This window comes from Capra hircus, chromosome 7 (assembly GCF_001704415.2).
Source record: "Capra hircus breed San Clemente chromosome 7, ASM170441v1, whole genome shotgun sequence".
Lineage (NCBI taxonomy): Eukaryota > Metazoa > Chordata > Mammalia > Artiodactyla > Bovidae > Capra > Capra hircus.
The window spans coordinates 1,797,164-1,814,179 of record NC_030814.1 but is presented as its reverse complement, the minus strand read 5'-3'; the positions used below and the strand labels follow the sequence as shown (position 1 = coordinate 1,814,179).

The window sequence follows — 17,016 nt, the reverse complement described above, 5'->3', positions numbered from 1 at the left end:
AGGTTGCTTTCTTAAATAATACAACTGCAAACATATTGCAAACTTACATACATTCTTTATCTTGAGCTCACTTGGAAAAATAACCTTTAAAGTTCTTACACTAGCTAATTTATTATACATTTTATACAGGTCAGATTTTATGGTGTTTAACCAAAGGCTGCTATAAAATTTGCAGAGCAGTGAGAAGTTACAGTGTATCTTGTGATGTTCAGAGTAAATTGCAGGTTTGGATCGAATTTAGAGCCTAAAGATACATAGCGTTTCATCAGAGGAGTCAAAGCAGCGCCTGCTGTCCCAGATGACTTTGGTTCTAGTAGGGAAGCAGAGGGGTACCCTTATTTCAGGAAGTACCTACTCCATCCCGGCTCCGCCCTCCAGTCCCGGCTCCTCCCTACCCCCTCTTTCAGTTCTTGGCTGGCTTCCGCTGCGGAGACGGCAGAAGCCTGGGGCGCTGACGGGTGCTCGTCTGTGGGTGCTTTCCAGCCCTCCGGGGGGTTTCTTGGCAGCGCTCTCGCCGACCGCTGTGCGCCTTGTTTTGTCTTCTGAGGCCCGGAGCTCTTCTCCAGCCCCAGGGGTGTGTGGCTGAACGGAGCTTTCTCCTCCCCCCTGGGGACTCCCTCCTCTGCCCCTTCTTACACATTCCAGCTCTCACCTGTGGGCGGCGGCTGCTTCTCCTCTTCAGTCTGCGGGCGACGCCACAGTGTGCAGGCTGCTTCCAGATCTAAAGTTCCAACCTCACTTTCTCTTCTTCCCTAGTCGAGGGTAGGAGTAACAGCTAACACTTACTGAGCGGGCACTCTACGCAGTGTGGAAGGCGTATTCTCAGCAGCGCTATGGACTCGTTTAGCTGGTCCTAGATCGTTCCTCTGTGCTGAGATCCTGCATTATCCTCATTCTCCTGCTGAGGAAACCAGGGCAGAGGGGGTCAGGAGTGTGCCTCGGGTCCCAGCGTATGAGCCTGCCCGTGTCTCTCCTTGGCTTCAGATGCCTCAGTGACATCCAGCGTCCAAAGGCCCAGCTTGGCCCCTCTGCTGGGCACGCCCTTGCTCTGGCCCGGTTCCTGCTCGCCTGTCTGCCCTTCCCTCCTTCACTTCTCCCCTCATACCCCGCTCTAAGCCCTGCTGAACCACGTGGATGTCCTCAGTCACAGTTACTCTCTCCTTAGAAATTTGCTCATGAGTTTAGCTGAGAATTTTTTTTTCCCGTTTGTGTATTGGATAATCTCAATGCTGTTTATTCTTTAAGATTCAACTGAAATATTACCTCACCTCCAAAGCCTTCCCTTATTTTCTCCATCATCTATTCAGCAAGTATTTACTGTGCTAGATTCCAGGGATACAAGAAATGAATTAGATTTACCTGGTCCCAGCCCTCAGGGCAGGGGAGGGAAGACAATGTAATTAACACAGTATGGCAATAAAGTCTTTCCTTCTGTGGAAACAAGGGGGTCTTGGAAAGCTTCCTGAAGCAAGAGATATTCAGGTTAAAACTGGAAAGGCTATTAGAATAGCCAGTAGCAGAGGGTGGGGAAAGGATTCCAGGTTATGGGAGGAGAATTGTGATTATGGGGCAGGATTAGCAAGAACATGGCCTGTTCAGACGCCTGAAAGAAGAGAGCAGGGGAGGGTGTGTGTGCAGGGGCTGAGCAAGTGTAGTCCTCAGGGAGATGCAGATTAAAATTGCTACAAGGTGCTATCCAAAACCCCTGAAAGGGCTACAATCAAAAGGACTGACAGCACCAAGGCTTGGGGAGAGTGTGCGGCGACTGTAGCTCTCTTACACTGCTAGTGGGAATAGAAAACGGGAAGTCCACTTTCTGAAAGGCTGCCTGAGTTTCCCAAAGGTAAATATTCATCAGCTTTCCAGGACCTGCTTGTTTCCATAGAAGGAACCGCTTGCTGCGATGCAGTTCTCACTCCGCTGTTGTGCCTGCCCTGCTCTCAGGGCTGAGACCAAGTAAGTCTAATTCCTGGGGGCTCCCTCCTAGGAATTTATCTGAGAAAAATAAAAACATGTTCACAAAAAAGACTTACATAGACATTTTCATAGCAGAATCTCTTATAATGACTTCAGACTGGAAACAGTCCAAATATCCATCAACAGAAAAATGAATTAAAATTTTGTGCCATATTTAAACAATGAATTACCACTCAGCAATGAAAAATAATGGTACTGAAATATACAGAAATATGGATGAATCTAACAAACATGATGGCAAAAGGATGCTGACAGCCAAGCATGTTGTGTAACTCTGTTTTATGAAGTCTGAGAGTAGCTAAGCTAATCTGTTGGGATATAAGTCACAAGGTAAGAATGTCCTTTTTTGGTTGTTATTGTTGGGGGGAATTGATTGGAAAGGGTAGAAGGGACATCTCTGAATAGCTTATGTCTTATTTTTGGTAGTAACGGGTACAATTTGGGGCAGTAACGGGTATAAACAGTTGTCAAAATACATCAAACTGCGCACATGTATATTATGTGTTGCTCTGTCTCAATTATAAATACTTTAGCAAAAATGATCAGCCATAACATAATGATATATGTCTATGTATTGACATAGAAAGATGTTTATGGTATATAGTATTAAGTAAAATAAACTGGTTAAAAACTACTCTACCATAACCTTTTATGTCTTTATAGAAGGACATTAAGAGTGAGTTTTTCAATTTTATTCTTCAGCCTCATGTATTTTCTGATTTATTTGAATGAAAATTTTATTGTTTTTATTTTTTTAATGAGAAAATGAAATACTATTTATTATCCAATGAAATTTTATTTTATTTATTTTTTTTCTATTTACATCAGTTTTATTTTATTTTATTTTATTTTAAATTTTAAAATCTTTAATTCTTACATGCGTTCCCAAACATGAACCCACCTCCCTCCCCATAACATCTCTCTGGGTCATCCCCATGCACCAGCCCCAAGCGTGCTGTATCCTGCGTCAGCAATCCCACACCAAGGAAACCAGAATTGAAAGAGACACATGTACCCCAATGTTCATCGCAGCACTGTTTATAATAGCCAGGACATGGAAACAACCTAGACATCTATCAGCAGATGAATGGATAAGAAAGCTGTGGTACATATACACAATGGAGTATTACTCAGCCGTTAAAAAGAATCCAATGAAATTTTAAAGTATATCTTATTGAAATTTTACAGAAACTATTAGTTAAACCATCTAATATGATAAATATTCTTAAATGAAATTTCATGACTATTTTATGCTATAGTTTTGTTTGTTTTTAATGCTTAAAAGAAATCAGGGTAGTATGGCATTTGTAGTTTAGAAAAAAGTTTAATTCATATTTTAACATAAGTCTGAACATATCAAGGGTACACACTGAAAGGTAAGGTGCTGGCTGCTGTTTCTTTGTCATCTGACTCTTCACAGGAGGCAGCTATTGTGATCAGGCATGTATGATTTATAGAGAAATAGGAAAGATACGTTCCTGTACGTATGTGCAGACACATCCGTGTGTGTCATGCGGATGCTAGCCTGCCGCGCACACTGTGCTCTGTTTTGAGTGTGCCTTTTTTATTGTAGTCTAATGTATATAACCTAAAATTTATCACTTCGGTGTTTCTGTGTGTGGCGTTCGCTGGCATTACATATGCTCACGTAGCTTTGCAGCACACCCATCACCCGTCTCCAGAACTCTCTCCTCGCCCTGGATTGAAGCGCTGCGCCTGGTGCACAGTCGCTCCCCAGCCCCTTCACGCTGGCCTGGCAGTCACTGTTCTGCCTCCGTCTCTGCCAGGCTCACTCTGTAGGTGGAATCAGACACCACTTGTCTTTCTGTGTCTGCCTGTTGCACTCACCATAATGTGTTTGAGGCCCATCCATGTTGAAGCATGTGTCGGTTGCCTTCTTTTCCAGGGCTGAATAGTATTCCATGGCATGAATATGCTGTGTTTTGCTTATTCATTAATCCGTCAGTGGACATTTGGATTGTTTCTACCTTCCGGCTGTTGCAAAAATGCTGCTATGAACATGAGTATATAAACACCAGTTTGAGGCCTTACTTTCAGGTCTTCTGTGTGTATACCCAGAAGTGGAATTGCTGGATCCTGTAGCAGTTCTGTGTTTAACTTTTCGCGGAACCCCCACACTGTTCTCCATACTAGCTGCATCATCTCACGTTGCCACTGGTAGTGCTTGAGGTTTCCAGCTTCTCTGCATTTCTTATCAACACCTGTTTCCTGTTTCTCTTTTCTTTCTTCCTTTCTTTTTTATAATAGCCATCCTAATGAGTTTTGTACCATGCTTTTTAAACTTGATGTGTCTCAGAGAATCTTTCAGGAAACTTTCTTTTTTAAAGACTGTATAAAAGTCTTTGTTATGAGTGGGCCTTAATTTAACTTCTCCTGATTAATGGCCCTGTGTTTTCTTTCCCGGTCTTTTGTGAATGCATGGAGTATATCTTTATCTTTAGTGTATACAGTCGACCCTTGATAGTCCTCAGAGGATTGGTTGCAGAGCCTGCCCCGGATACCAAAATCCTTATATGAAATTGAGTAATATTCGCATTTTACTTATACACATTTCTCCTGCATACTTGAAACCATCTCCAGATTACTTATACTATTTAATACAGTGTAAATGTTATGTTAATCAGTTCAGTTCAGTTCGGTCGCTCAGTCATGTCTGACTCTTCGGGACCACATGAACCACAGCACGCCAGGCCTCCCTGTCCATCACCAACTCCCAGAGTCCACGCAAACCCATGTCCATCGAGTCAGTGATGCCATCCAACTATCTCATCCTCTGTCGTCCCCTTCTCCTCCTGCCCTCAATTTTTCCCAGCATCAGGGTCTTTTCAAATGAGTCAGCTCTTTGCATCAGGTGGCCAAAGTATTGGAGTTTCAGCTTCAGCATCAGTCCTTCCAATGAACACCCAGGACTGATCTCCTTTAGAATGGACTGGTTGGATCTCCTTGCAGTCCAAGGGACTCTCAAGAGTCTTCTCCACAGTTCAAAAGCATCAATTCTTCGGCACTCAGCTTTCTTCACAGTCCAGCTCTCACATCCATACATGACTACTGGAGAAACCATAGCCTTGACTAGACGGATCTTTCTTGGCAAAGTAATGTCTCTGCTTTTGAATATGCTATCTAGGTTGGTCATAACTTTCCTTCCAAGGAGTAAACGTCTTTTAATTTCATGGCTGCAATCACCATCTGCAGTGAATTTGGAGTCCAGAAAAATAAAGTCTGACACTGTTTCCACTATTTCCCCATCTGTTTGCCATGAAGTGTTAATAGTTGTCAGTATAATGTCAGTGCTATGTAAGTAGTTGCTAGTGTGTGACAAATTCAATTTTTGCTTTTGGGACTTTTTGGAAACCTTTTCTTTTTAAAATTTCCCTTCAGAAGTTGGTTCAGTTTGTGGACACAGAACCTGCGGATATGTAGGGCTGACTGTACAGTGCCTTTGTTTGTTTTTATCTATTTTCTGACTTCATTTTAATGAGCATAGATAAAAGTATATATGCATTCTAAAATTTGATAGTTATTGCTAGTCTTAAGTAACAATATCTTTTTCTAAACATCCTTGACATCACAGTGTGTTGTACAACTTTTTGATCTCATTGAAGTTTTAATTTGCATTTCCTCATGAGTGACATTAAACCTCTTTTCCTTTTTAGCAGCTTGTTATTTCTGAAATACCTGCTTCATATCTTTTGTTTGCATTTCGTTGGGGTTTTTGGTAGTCTTTTCTCGTAGGAACACCGAGATTTAAATGGTTAGCAGATCAGGTATGTTTCCTGCCTTCGTGAGCCTGTAGTCTACTGGGGGACGCGTGAACATGAAAACGTGTTAGTGAGCTTGGTGAAAAGTGCCATGAAGGAAACTTTTGGATTTTATGCAAGATAACAATTTAGGTGGGGTTTGGGTGGAGTGTGTTGGCCAGAGAGGGCTCCTAATGGATGCATCGTGAGCCAGTGAGGCAAATACTGAGAGAGGGTCCTCCAGACAGAGAGAGCATAGACTGCAGACTCAGAGACAGGATGCGGCTGGAGTGAAGTGAGGAGGGGATGAGGACAGATGACTCTCTGGCCGTTTGCCCCTCATATGTCCTCTAAAGATACTCAGAAGAATACGGTAAGTTTCCCGAATTATTCTCTGAGGAGTTTTAAGACAAAACTTATTTTTACCCTCCTATTAGATACTCCTCATGAAAGGCATATGAATCAGATAATCTGATGAGCAAATGTTTTAAAATTATTAATTGATTCATTGGGAGCCTCCATCTTTTTAAATTTCCCTTTAACTAGTTTTTTATTTGAGAATGAATCCCTGTGTATCATCATGTGTAATTTCATATTTCCCTGGATGTATGGTTACAAATTCCACCCGTTTTATCATGTGAAATTAATTTGTGATTCTTTGATGCCGGCAGAATGACGCATTGTTTGCTACTAAGTTATCTGTAACAGTTTCCCCGTTAGGGGAAGAAAGCTCTGTGCGTCTGTCCTTCTGTGTGTGACCAGAGTCTGAATGTGTGGTGTGTCTACATGGGGAGAGGGACCCTCAGAGAAGAGGGCTTGCTGCTTCCTGTGCTTGACGAGTAAATTCACTCTTCGCAGCACGGTGAGCTGTGACAGAGATGCTCAGCTTACTTTTGATCAGTACCTTCTATAGCCTCTTATATCAAGCTTTCAAGCAGAGAAATTGTAGAGAGAAGTGCATAGTGGCTTACAGATCAGCTATTTCAAACCGTGAAATAAGGGTGTTGTTAGTTGTGACAGTTAGTGCCTGGTTTCCTGTTTTCTGGACTTGCTGCATGTACATACGCCTTTCTCTCCGTCTCTTTCCTTGTCTTTCCATTTGTTTCTAGATCTTTTTATTAGGAAATGTTAGGAAGGGCATTCATGCAAAACATTAACCAGCAACCAGAGACTGTCTTGGCAGAAATTAAACAATGAGACCCTCTGAGGTGGGCATGGCATTTTCGATTTTGCATTTCCTTTTTTTTTTTTCCCCCCCAAAGTGATAATAGTGGTTGTTATTGGGGAATTAGATCTGGTGATTCTGTTTACAGTTTTCTTCATCCTTTAAGTTTTATCATTAGAGCAGTAGGCGTTGCTCTCCTAAAAGTAGTGGAAGGAGTATGCTTGTTTGCTTGTTTTTCAAAAAGAACCTTTTACTGGAGCATAGTTGGCTCCAGTGATGTGTTAGTTCCCGGTATGCGGCAGAGTGACTCAGTCATGCGTGTATCTGTGTATGGCTACGCGTATGCGTTTTCAGGTTCTTTTCCATCGCAGGTTATTGTGAGGTGTGTGTTTCCCTGGCCGTTCACTAGGTCCTTGTTGCTGTGCTGCCCTGACAGTGGCAGGGGAGTGGCTCAGTTCATGCTTGTTGAGCGCTAAGCGAATGGAAGTATCACCTGGGAACACCTGTATTTTCTCGAAGTAGCGTCTTCTCTGTTTCCGTTATTTGATTTTAAAAAATTATGAAAGTGTCAAATGTACAGCTTGCAGTCTGTCTTAACTTTGTTTGGTTCCGTGACCATGGCAGTTTTACATATGGAGCTTTTTGTAGGATAGCGTGGCCTTTCTGCTGCTGCCTATGAAGATTTTTCCTAGTTGGTTCCTGGAGCGTCATTTCTGCACAGCTGTCAGGACTGCGGTTTGTCCCCGTCACTGCCCGATGCTGGTGGCTGCTGCGCTTCGTTGGGCCATTGGTTCCGTGTTTATGTGGCCCGTCTTGTTCTGTCGTCCCCAGATGCTTCTGGGGTGCTTGCTGCGTGTGCCCCAGGAGTCAGGGGCGTGCTGGCACGTTGGTGTACTGCCGCAACTTTTATGTGTGCGTGGGTCTCTTTTTTTAACTGGTCAAGGGGCAGTTTTGTTTAACACGGTGAGTATATTATATTAAGCCTGACCTTGCTGCCTGTAAGACTGTCTGGTTTATAATCCAGTTTTCAGCATTCACATGTATGGACTAGAGAGGGAACTAGTGCTCACTAACCTGGTAATCTGGCCAGGTGTCCACTGATTGTCACATTGCTTTCTGTCTTAAATCATGCTGTCTGTCCTCTCCCATTCTGTCCTGTGGGTTAGGGAAACTGTGCTAAGAAGAGCTAAAACCTGTGTTCCTCCTGGCTTGCTGTCACGACGCGACTTAGGCCTCTTGGGGCCGCCTCCTGTAGTTTTGTTAAAAATCTGTCTGAGCCACTGCACATCCAGCTCTTTGTCCTCCGTGACAGAGCATCTTGACTCCCTTATGAGCTTGTTTCAAGTCGCTCTGAATATTCGAAAAACTAACTGTAACCCATGCTTCCCCAGTAATTTAATAGCTATTTTAATAAAATAAATATTTGTAAAATTTATTTCTCAACTTTATATTCTGACCCACTGATGTGTCTGTCTCTAAGTTGCAGTTATATGGTAGCTTTTTAAGCTGTAAAAATGCCTTTTACCAAGCAGAGGCGCGGGTTGCTCTTCCTCACTCTTTCCTCGGTTGTTTCAGGATACAGTCACAGATTTATTTTCATCTCTAACGTTTCTTATTGCCTCAGTTTCCTCTCACATTTTCCTTCCCCTTGTTCCTTAACTCTCCTTTGACTGTTTTCTCCAAGTTCCTGCCCTTTTCTGTTTCCTCTTTGCGTCATTTCTTCAAGGTGTAGTCTGTGTTTCAGCCTTTTCCCCTGAGCTTAGTTCTCTTTCTCGTTAGTTTCCTTTGACTGCCTCATTGTCTCATCAAATAGCCTTGTCCAGATTTATCCGCATTACATGTGAATTGTAAAGTGCTTCCCTCCTCCGCTGAACTGCCCTGTGTGTGAGCAGCTCCTCTGCTAGCCGCCTGGGGCCCGAACCCCACGCCCACGTGCTCTCTGCTTCAGGCACTTCTTGATCCCCGCTGCTGCTTCCTGGAGCGCCTCCTCGCTCTCCTTCCGTGTTCATTTTTCATACGTGAACCGCATTCCACATCCCGTCACTTCATGCCTACGTTATTCACACCCCGTTTTAGCTGACCCTTCCCTGTCCAGTTTATTTGCCTGTGTCTTTGCGCTTCAGCTAATCAAAGACTTCATGGCAATACTGAGTTTAAACTAAGAAACTCATTCACGCATTCCCTGTTCATCTGGCAAAAGAGTGCCCGTTACATGCCCAGCAAGTTTCTCGGTGTTGGGCCTGGAAAGCTAACAGAGCAGCGAGTCCTGGTCCCTTCTGCCCTGGGCTTATACTGCAGCGGTTGGTAGGGCAAGCAAGAGTGGGTGTCCTGGAGACTTCTGGGGCTGGGTTTATTTGAGCTGAGAAAGGAAAGACAGGAGAAAATAGAGAAGAAAATTATGAAAAGCAGTTAAATGAGCAGGGGCCTTCATGCCTCCCCTGTATTACAGGTGGGAGGGTCTTTAAAATAATCCCTGTGTGCAAATGAGGATTCAGTCTCTAATTTCAGCAGTATCTCAGGCATCATGGGGAGGGGAACGGGTAAAGTATTCACAAATGGAGTTGAAGAAATTTAATATCATGATTATTTGCTGGGTTGGCTGTTTCTTGGAGCCCATTTATGCCTATGGGACAGGAAATCTGTAGCAAAATAAAACTGGCAGAAATAGGTGAAAAATTCCGTTGTCTGAGTGTTTTTTTTTTTCCCCCATTTAACCTTAATAGTATTCAGATTAGTTACTTTATAGTTTATTCTCTGTTCAGGAGAAGCACAGAATTTGTTTTGGTCAGTTTCTTTGTGATATTTTCCAAAAGATCTGTTTACTGAAATACTGAGCTAAGGAGGTCATGATGGCTAGAGATGAAACTCTCAATCTTTCCTGACATCTCAGGCTTCCAAGCACCACCCATAGGTATGAGGGGCTGGGGCTGGCCACGGCCTCTGGAGTGTGGCTACAGCAGGCGGTCAACAGAAAGAGAAGAGGAAGAGCGAGCCTTTAATGAAGTCCCGTTGGCGGGAATAGTGGGACAGAATCGCCTTGGGGTCCGCTGTGTTCTTAAAGAGATACAGGTGTTAGGAATTCCCATCTTCTTTCTTGTAAGTTCTGATGTGGACCTGTGAGAAGCGGAGAATCTGAGGTTTGACTGGATGTTTGGATTTCTTTAGATATAGTAATGAGCCATCATATTTTCCATGTGAGATTGCGTTAGTGGGTGATCCCCATGGTAACACAGATGTAATTAATACCTTTTCATTTTACACAAGGAAATCATTCATTCACTCACTTTTGGAAATTGTGTCCTTATCCATTCTGTCATTGGTTCTGTGTTCAAAAAAATCGGATGTTTTGTTAATGCTGTAGCTTCTGTTATATGCTTTGTATAAAATTATTCATTCTTTATGCTTCTGGTCTGTCTTAGTTAAATTTGGCTTCATACTTGGCTGTTAAGTTATAGGTGTTCAGTGATGTTTATCCTTATTAAAACTGCTTTTCCTTCTGAAATTTTACAGCATTTTCAAAACCACCTGTCACACACTCAGAAGCCTGTGGCCCTTAAGATGTTTGCTGAAGTCCTTGACGTGTACACTTCCCCGTTTAGTTTCCAGGTTTTTATTAGTGGGAGACTTTTTCTTTCTCTGAGGAAGATGTCTTGTAACCCTTTAGCTGTCTAGTTGCTTTGTGTGGTGAGAACCAGTGAACAGATGATGCAAGTGTCAGAGCCTCTCACTCAGTGATGAACGCGAGCCTCATCGCCTGCGCTCTGGCTGACTCGGGAGCAGGCGCTCCGTGGTGCCTCTGTGTCCCCGGAAGCCTTACCTCTGTCATCGTTCCTTTTGTGGTTTCATGATTAACTCATTGATGCCAGAAGTGCTAAAGTAAATTCTGATTTTTCAGCATGAGGATGATGAAACAAATACTGTGCTTAAAATGACTGTCCACCACTAAACACTCATCAAGCATACGCTCTGAGTAAAGCACTCTGCTTGGCGCTCAGCAAGACCCAGAAACGAATGAGACGTGGCTGCTGACTTCAGGAAGTGCTGTGGGAGATTATATCCTTCATGAAACAGAACTCCCAGAGTTGCCTGTGTGGCTCTGTCTTTAGGACGGGCTCCCTCAGCTGCCTCACCATGGGTGCTTCATCACCAGTGTCCCAGAGTTGAAATTCATTCACTTTTTTTTTTTTAATTAGTGTAAATACCGGTTACATTTAAAGGCTATACCTAATGTTTATATGTCTTACTTTTTTATTTCAACTTGTCTTAAATATGTTAATGTAAATTCTTATGTTATTTTCTCCCTAGTTTGCTAGAAAGTGGTCAGTTTGAAATTGTGACGGGTGGCTGGGTGATGCCTGATGAAGCTGGTGCACATTATTCTGCCATAATTGACCAACTGATTGAAGGACATCAGTGGCTGGAGAGAAACCTAGGTACGTAGCGGCGTCTTCCTCCGTCGTGCGCACTATGCTAGGCGCTCTGCTTAGTCGCTCAGTCGTGTCCGGCTCTTCCCGACCCCGCGGACTGCGGCCCGCCAGGCTCCTCTGCCCATGGGGGTTCTCCAGGCAAGAACATTGGAGTGGGTTGCCGTGCCCCCTTCCAGGGGATCTTCCTAAACCAGGGGTCGAACCCAGGTCTCCCACATTGCAGGCAGACTCTTTACTATCTGAGCCACCAGGGAAGCCCAAGAATCCTGGAGTGGGTAGCCTGTGCCCTCTCCAGGGGGTCTTCTGACCCAGGAATCGAATCAGGGTCTCTTGCATTGCAGGCAGATTCTTTATCAGCTGAGCTCTCAGGCAAGCCCTGGTAGCTCATGTGGACTGCTCTGGGCCGTTCATTTTGGGGAAGGTGAGATGGGGTCTTTTATTTTTTTAATAATTCATTTTTCTAGGACTGATTATTACTGAATAATTTCTTTTTCACTGATTTGTGTTTTTTGGATCATAAACTCAGTTATATAGGTATAACATGGTCACTTTAGGATCATCTACCTTGTTTTACCTGTTATTTTATCAGTTTTGTTTATTAATTTTAGTATTTTCTCCTAAAAATATCCCACTGGAATTTTAATCATATATCAGTTAAGACTCTTGATCATAAAAGGCAGAAGCCTAATTGCCAGAGATGGGGCAGCTCCAGGGCAGACTGGACCCAGAGGGCTTGGACTGTGCTGCCTGGGCGCTGTCTGTCAGGCCTGCTCACTCTTGCCCCTCCTCCTGAGGAGCGCGATGGCCAGAGGCAGCCAGGCTCTGGTCTTCCTCAGCCAGCAGGAGGAGCCTGCAAGTAATACCTTGCCTCACTGGCCCGCACTGGGTTCTATGCTTATTTCCGAGTCAGTTTTTTGTGGCCGTAGCTATAGGAGCTGAAATCACTGAGAACTGGTTAGTTTGATGGAAATGGTCTCAAGGAAAGAGAGATTTGAGGCAGGGCCAGCCTCACTTGAACCAGGTGACTGGGTCCTGTAAGGGGAAGAGGATCCTGAACTGATGAAATCAGTTCACACAACTCGTAAGAACGTGGGACTAATTGAAACCTTCGTGATGTGTGGTGTTTGCACTGTGCATCACGGTATGTGGGGCTTCCCTGGTGGCTCAGTAGTAAAACATCTGCCTGCCAGCACAGGAGATGTGGGTTTGATCCCTGGGTTAGGAAGATCCCCTGCAGCAGGAAACGGCAACCGACTCCTGTATTCTTGCCTGGGAAATCCCATGGACAGAGGAGTCTGGCAGGCTACAGGCCGTGGGCTCACAAAAGACTTAATGACTAAAACAACAGCAAACAGCGTGTGTGTAATTGTGTTCAAATACTTCTCAGTACAATTTTGTAGTTTATAGTAAATATACATTTGCAATTGAAGTTATTTCTAGATATTTTATTATTTTAAAATATTTTTAAAATATTCTGTTAGAAATGACACCTTCCCACCGCATTAATATTGACTTTTTATTTTGGAATAATTTCAAATATAAGCATTCTAAGAGTACTACAAAGAACTCCCATAAAGCCCCCAATCACACTCACCAGTTATTAACATTTTGACACATTTACTTAGTTTTTTTCTCTTTCCATGTTGTTATTGTTGTGATTCTTATAGAGTAAGTTGCAGAGACCATACCTGTTCTGAAAAGAGTTAACGTGGCAGGTCAGATGTTGCTGTCCTTAGAAAGCTCTTGCTTGCAGGGTTGGTCTTTGGTGGGTGTCTGCAGAGTTGAGTTCTTCAATGATGAGTAACTCACTGCGTTTAAACTGCTTGTAAGCCCAGTGTAGTGTATGATAAATGCTTGTTTTCCTTCTGGGACTCAAATCATATCATGAACTAGACAGTGAGTACCCACATGACCAGACTCCAGTGAAAGGCTTGGGGACAGTCTCTAGTGAGCGGCTTTGGCGGCCCGCCTCTCTGGTGCTGTCAGCATTCGCTGGTGCAGTAGCTGACTCCGTCTGGTAACCCGTCAGAGAGGTGCTCTTAGAAGCCGGGCATGGTTCCTGTGGGCTCTGCCCTGTGTGCCTTTTGTTTCTGCTGTTTTTCTTTGTATCTTTTCACTGTAATAAATCATAGCAGTGAGTATGGCCTCATGTTGGGTGCTATAAGTTTTCTTAAATAAGGAAGTCTGGGGGTGGACTTAGGGACCCCCTACTTAGTGTCACTTTTCTTAAATGTTGAGTTGGCCAAATATTTCCTTCAGTTTTTAAGTAAAAATAAAAGACACTTTTTTTTCCCCCCCATCAGGAACTTTATTGAACAAAGTATTCACCATTTTGTTCCATTACCTTCTGCCATTTTTCAGGCAACTTTATAATTGCATTTTCCCAAAACTTTTTGTCTTTTTGAGCAAAGAACTGTTCCAGGTGCCTTTTTATAGTCTTCCAAGGAATTGAAACTTTTTCCATTAAGAGAATTTTGTGAAGACTTCAGTAAGTGGATCTTGTATATTTCTTCTTTATGTTCAGCTTTTATGGATATGTAACTTACATGCAGTGCAGCATAGAAGTCTTAACTCTGGAGTTCTGACGGCTGTATATACCCATGTCACCCCGTTTTCATCATTCTAGAAAATTCCCTCATTCCCCCACCCCCCGAATTTCTCCCTGCAGCCAAGTGCTCTGCGTTGCTATCACTGTAGATTACTTCCACTGACTTAGGGGGTACCACTTTTGGGTCTGCCTTCTCTTGCTCAGCATAGACTTTTTTCCTACTGTATTGTAGGTAACTACCGCTTTGCATACCGTGGGATCCTCTCAGTCACCACGTGCGGCAGTTTGTGGTGTTGTCACAGAGTTGTGTAGCCGTAACTACCACCTGCTTTAGAACTTTATCAGCATCCCCAAAAGGAACCTCTTGTTCGTTGCTAGTCACACCCCTCTCTGGCTCCTTCCTTCTCTGCCCTAGGCTCAGGGACCACTAATCTCCTTAGTGGAACACGCACGCACACGCAGATTTGACTGCTCTGGACATTTCACGTAAATGGCATCATACAACGTGGGCTTCTGTGACTAGCTTTTTTACTTGGCGTACTGTTTTCCCGGTTGATCCGCAGCGTCTCAGGGGTTTGGCCCTTCTTAATGACCGGATAATGTCCTGTTGTGTGGATATGCCGTGTCTGTTTCTCCATTGTTTTTCCTCCTTCCGCTGGTGGGCATCTGCATCGCTCTCCTTTTCAGCTGCTCTGGGCACTGCTGCTGCGCACGCTTGCGTAAGTTCCGTGAGGACAGAAGTTCCCTTTTTCTGGATGCATACCTAGGAGCAGAGTTTATGGGCACATTCGAGGACGTGAACTTCCTGACTGTGGCTCTGCCTGTAGTGAGGACTGCAGTGGGGACACCTGCACTGCTCTCAGTTTTGTTTGCTGAACAGTTTGGAGCAGCTTGTTTTGGACACTGTTTTTACATTTGATTTGGAGATACTTTTTAAAATTATCGAAAATAATTTAAATAATTATTCATTAATAAATATTAATAATAAATAATTATTTAAATAATTTAAAATAACTATTCAATTATAGTTCCCTGGTGGCTCAGATGGTAAAGCATCTGCCTACAATGTGGGAGACCCACGTTCGATCCCTGGGTTGGGAAGATCCTCTGGAGAAGGAAATGGCAACCCACTCCAGTACTCTTGCCTGGAGAATCCCTTGGACAGAGGACGGAGGAGCATTGTAGGCTACAGTCCATGGGGTCACAAAGAGTCGGACACAACCGAGTGACTTCATTTCACTTCACTTTAAAATTATTTAGTGTTTGGTTGTTAATTTCTGTTTTTATATGTTTTGTTATAGAAAACTGACCATTGGAACTTTAGGTTTGAACTTTAAGTTTGAGCTCAATTGCCTAAAGCTGCATTGTCTGACTGTTCCCTGGCCCCTCTTAAGGTCTAATGTCAGGTGTGTCTGGAATGGCCCAGGTCTGTTGACTGTGTTATCCGTGTTGCTCGTGGTCTGATTTTAGGACTGTTAGATCTGCCATCACTTACGTGGTATGTTTTACTCTTTTTAATGATTATTTCCTGTAACTTTTCTTGCTTTTACTTTTATATATTTTAACAATCTTATTCTAGCATGAAAACAAAATCTTTCCTAGTTTTATTGACACATGTGCCCTCTTTTTAAATTTTGGATTTTTCTTATACTGAATTTTCCCTTAAATTTGTCGCTTAACCCCCTCTTAAAAATATTTACTTATACCAAGAAAAGTCCTGGCGGCATACTGGGTTTCCCTCTAAGTCTCTCCATAGCTTTCACCTCCTTTCATATCAGGTTTTAAAAATTCTCTCTTTTCTGTGTCATTACACCCCAGGGATTCTTACATCTGTTGCAGCTAGGTTGCTCTGTCCTGTGTATCAGGTGATTTTGATTGGAAAAGATCACTGGTAATGATAAAATCTCAGACATCGCTGTAACTTTTCATGTTGGATTTTACTCTTGTTTGTAAGCTTATTCTGCCCTTGTTATTCTGGACAATATATGAAGAAGTGAAGTCACTCAGTCGTGTCTGACTCTTTGCAATCCCATGGACTCTAGCCCGCCAGGCTCCTCTGTCCCTGGGATTTCCCAGGCAAGACTACTGGAGTGGGTAGGCATTTCCTTCTCCAGGGGATCTTCCTGAACCAGGGACTGAACCCTCATCTCCTGCACTGCTAGGCGAGTTCTTTAAACTGAGCCGCAAGGGAAGCCGACTCATTGGGAAAGACCTGATCCTGGGAAAGACGGAAAGCAAAAGGAAAGGTGCAGCAGAGATGAGATGATCAGGCAGCATCTCTGACTCGGGCACGAATTTGAGCAAACGCCGGGAGAGTGCAGGACAGAGGCGCCTGGCGCACAGCGGTCCCTCGGGTTGTGAAGAGCTGGGCGTGACTGGCCAGCAGCATCACATTCCTAGTGCTTGTTTATCTTGTCACTGGAAGCTCGCACCTTCTGACTGCCTGCATCCGACTCCTTCTCCCGCTCCCACCCTCGGTGGCCGCAGATCTGATCGCTTCTGAGTTTGCTGCCTTTGAAGTATAATTGATCTGTAACTTATGTTCCTGACATACAACATTGTGACTCCGTATTTCCATACATTTCAAATGTGGAATCGCGAGACTTATTTTGCAGCTGGGAGTTTGTGCCTCTTGGTCTCTCTCACCTGTTTCCCTCTTCTTGCCAGTCTCCCCCTTCTGGAAGCTGCTGGTTCACTCTCCGCGTCTGTGGCTCTGTTTCTGCTCTGCTGTTCATTTGGTTTTAGCTTACACGTGCCAGTGAGCTCTCACCTTGTTTGTCTCTTTCTGTCTGGCTTACTTCATAGGGCACATTGCCTCAAGCCTGATAAGCGCTGGCAAAAATGACACGACTGCGTTCTTTCATATGCCTGGGTGGGGTTCTGTTGTGCATGTGTATGTATGCATTTGCGTGTATATCTGTGTATATGCGCACGTGTGAGTATGTATATATTGCGTTCTTTCATATGCCTGAATAGGGTTCTGTTGTACATTTGTATGCATACATTTGCGTGTATATGCGCACGTGTGAGTATGTATATATTTCGTTCTTTCATATGCCTGGATGGGGTTCTGTTGTACATGTGTATGCATACATTTGCGTGTATATCTGTGTATATGCGCACGTGTGAGTATGTATATAT

The 17,016-nt window shown here is 43.6% G+C and overlaps 1 protein-coding gene across 1 annotated transcript in view; it reads left to right on the top strand.

The window, feature by feature from the left end:
* Positions 1-17,016, top strand: part of MAN2A1 (mannosidase alpha class 2A member 1) — a 194,625-nt gene that overhangs the window by 69,231 nt on the left and 108,378 nt on the right. The window contains 1 exon segment of the mRNA NM_001289106.1: positions 11,206-11,333. Coding sequence (NP_001276035.1) covers positions 11,206-11,333 — 128 coding nt within the window.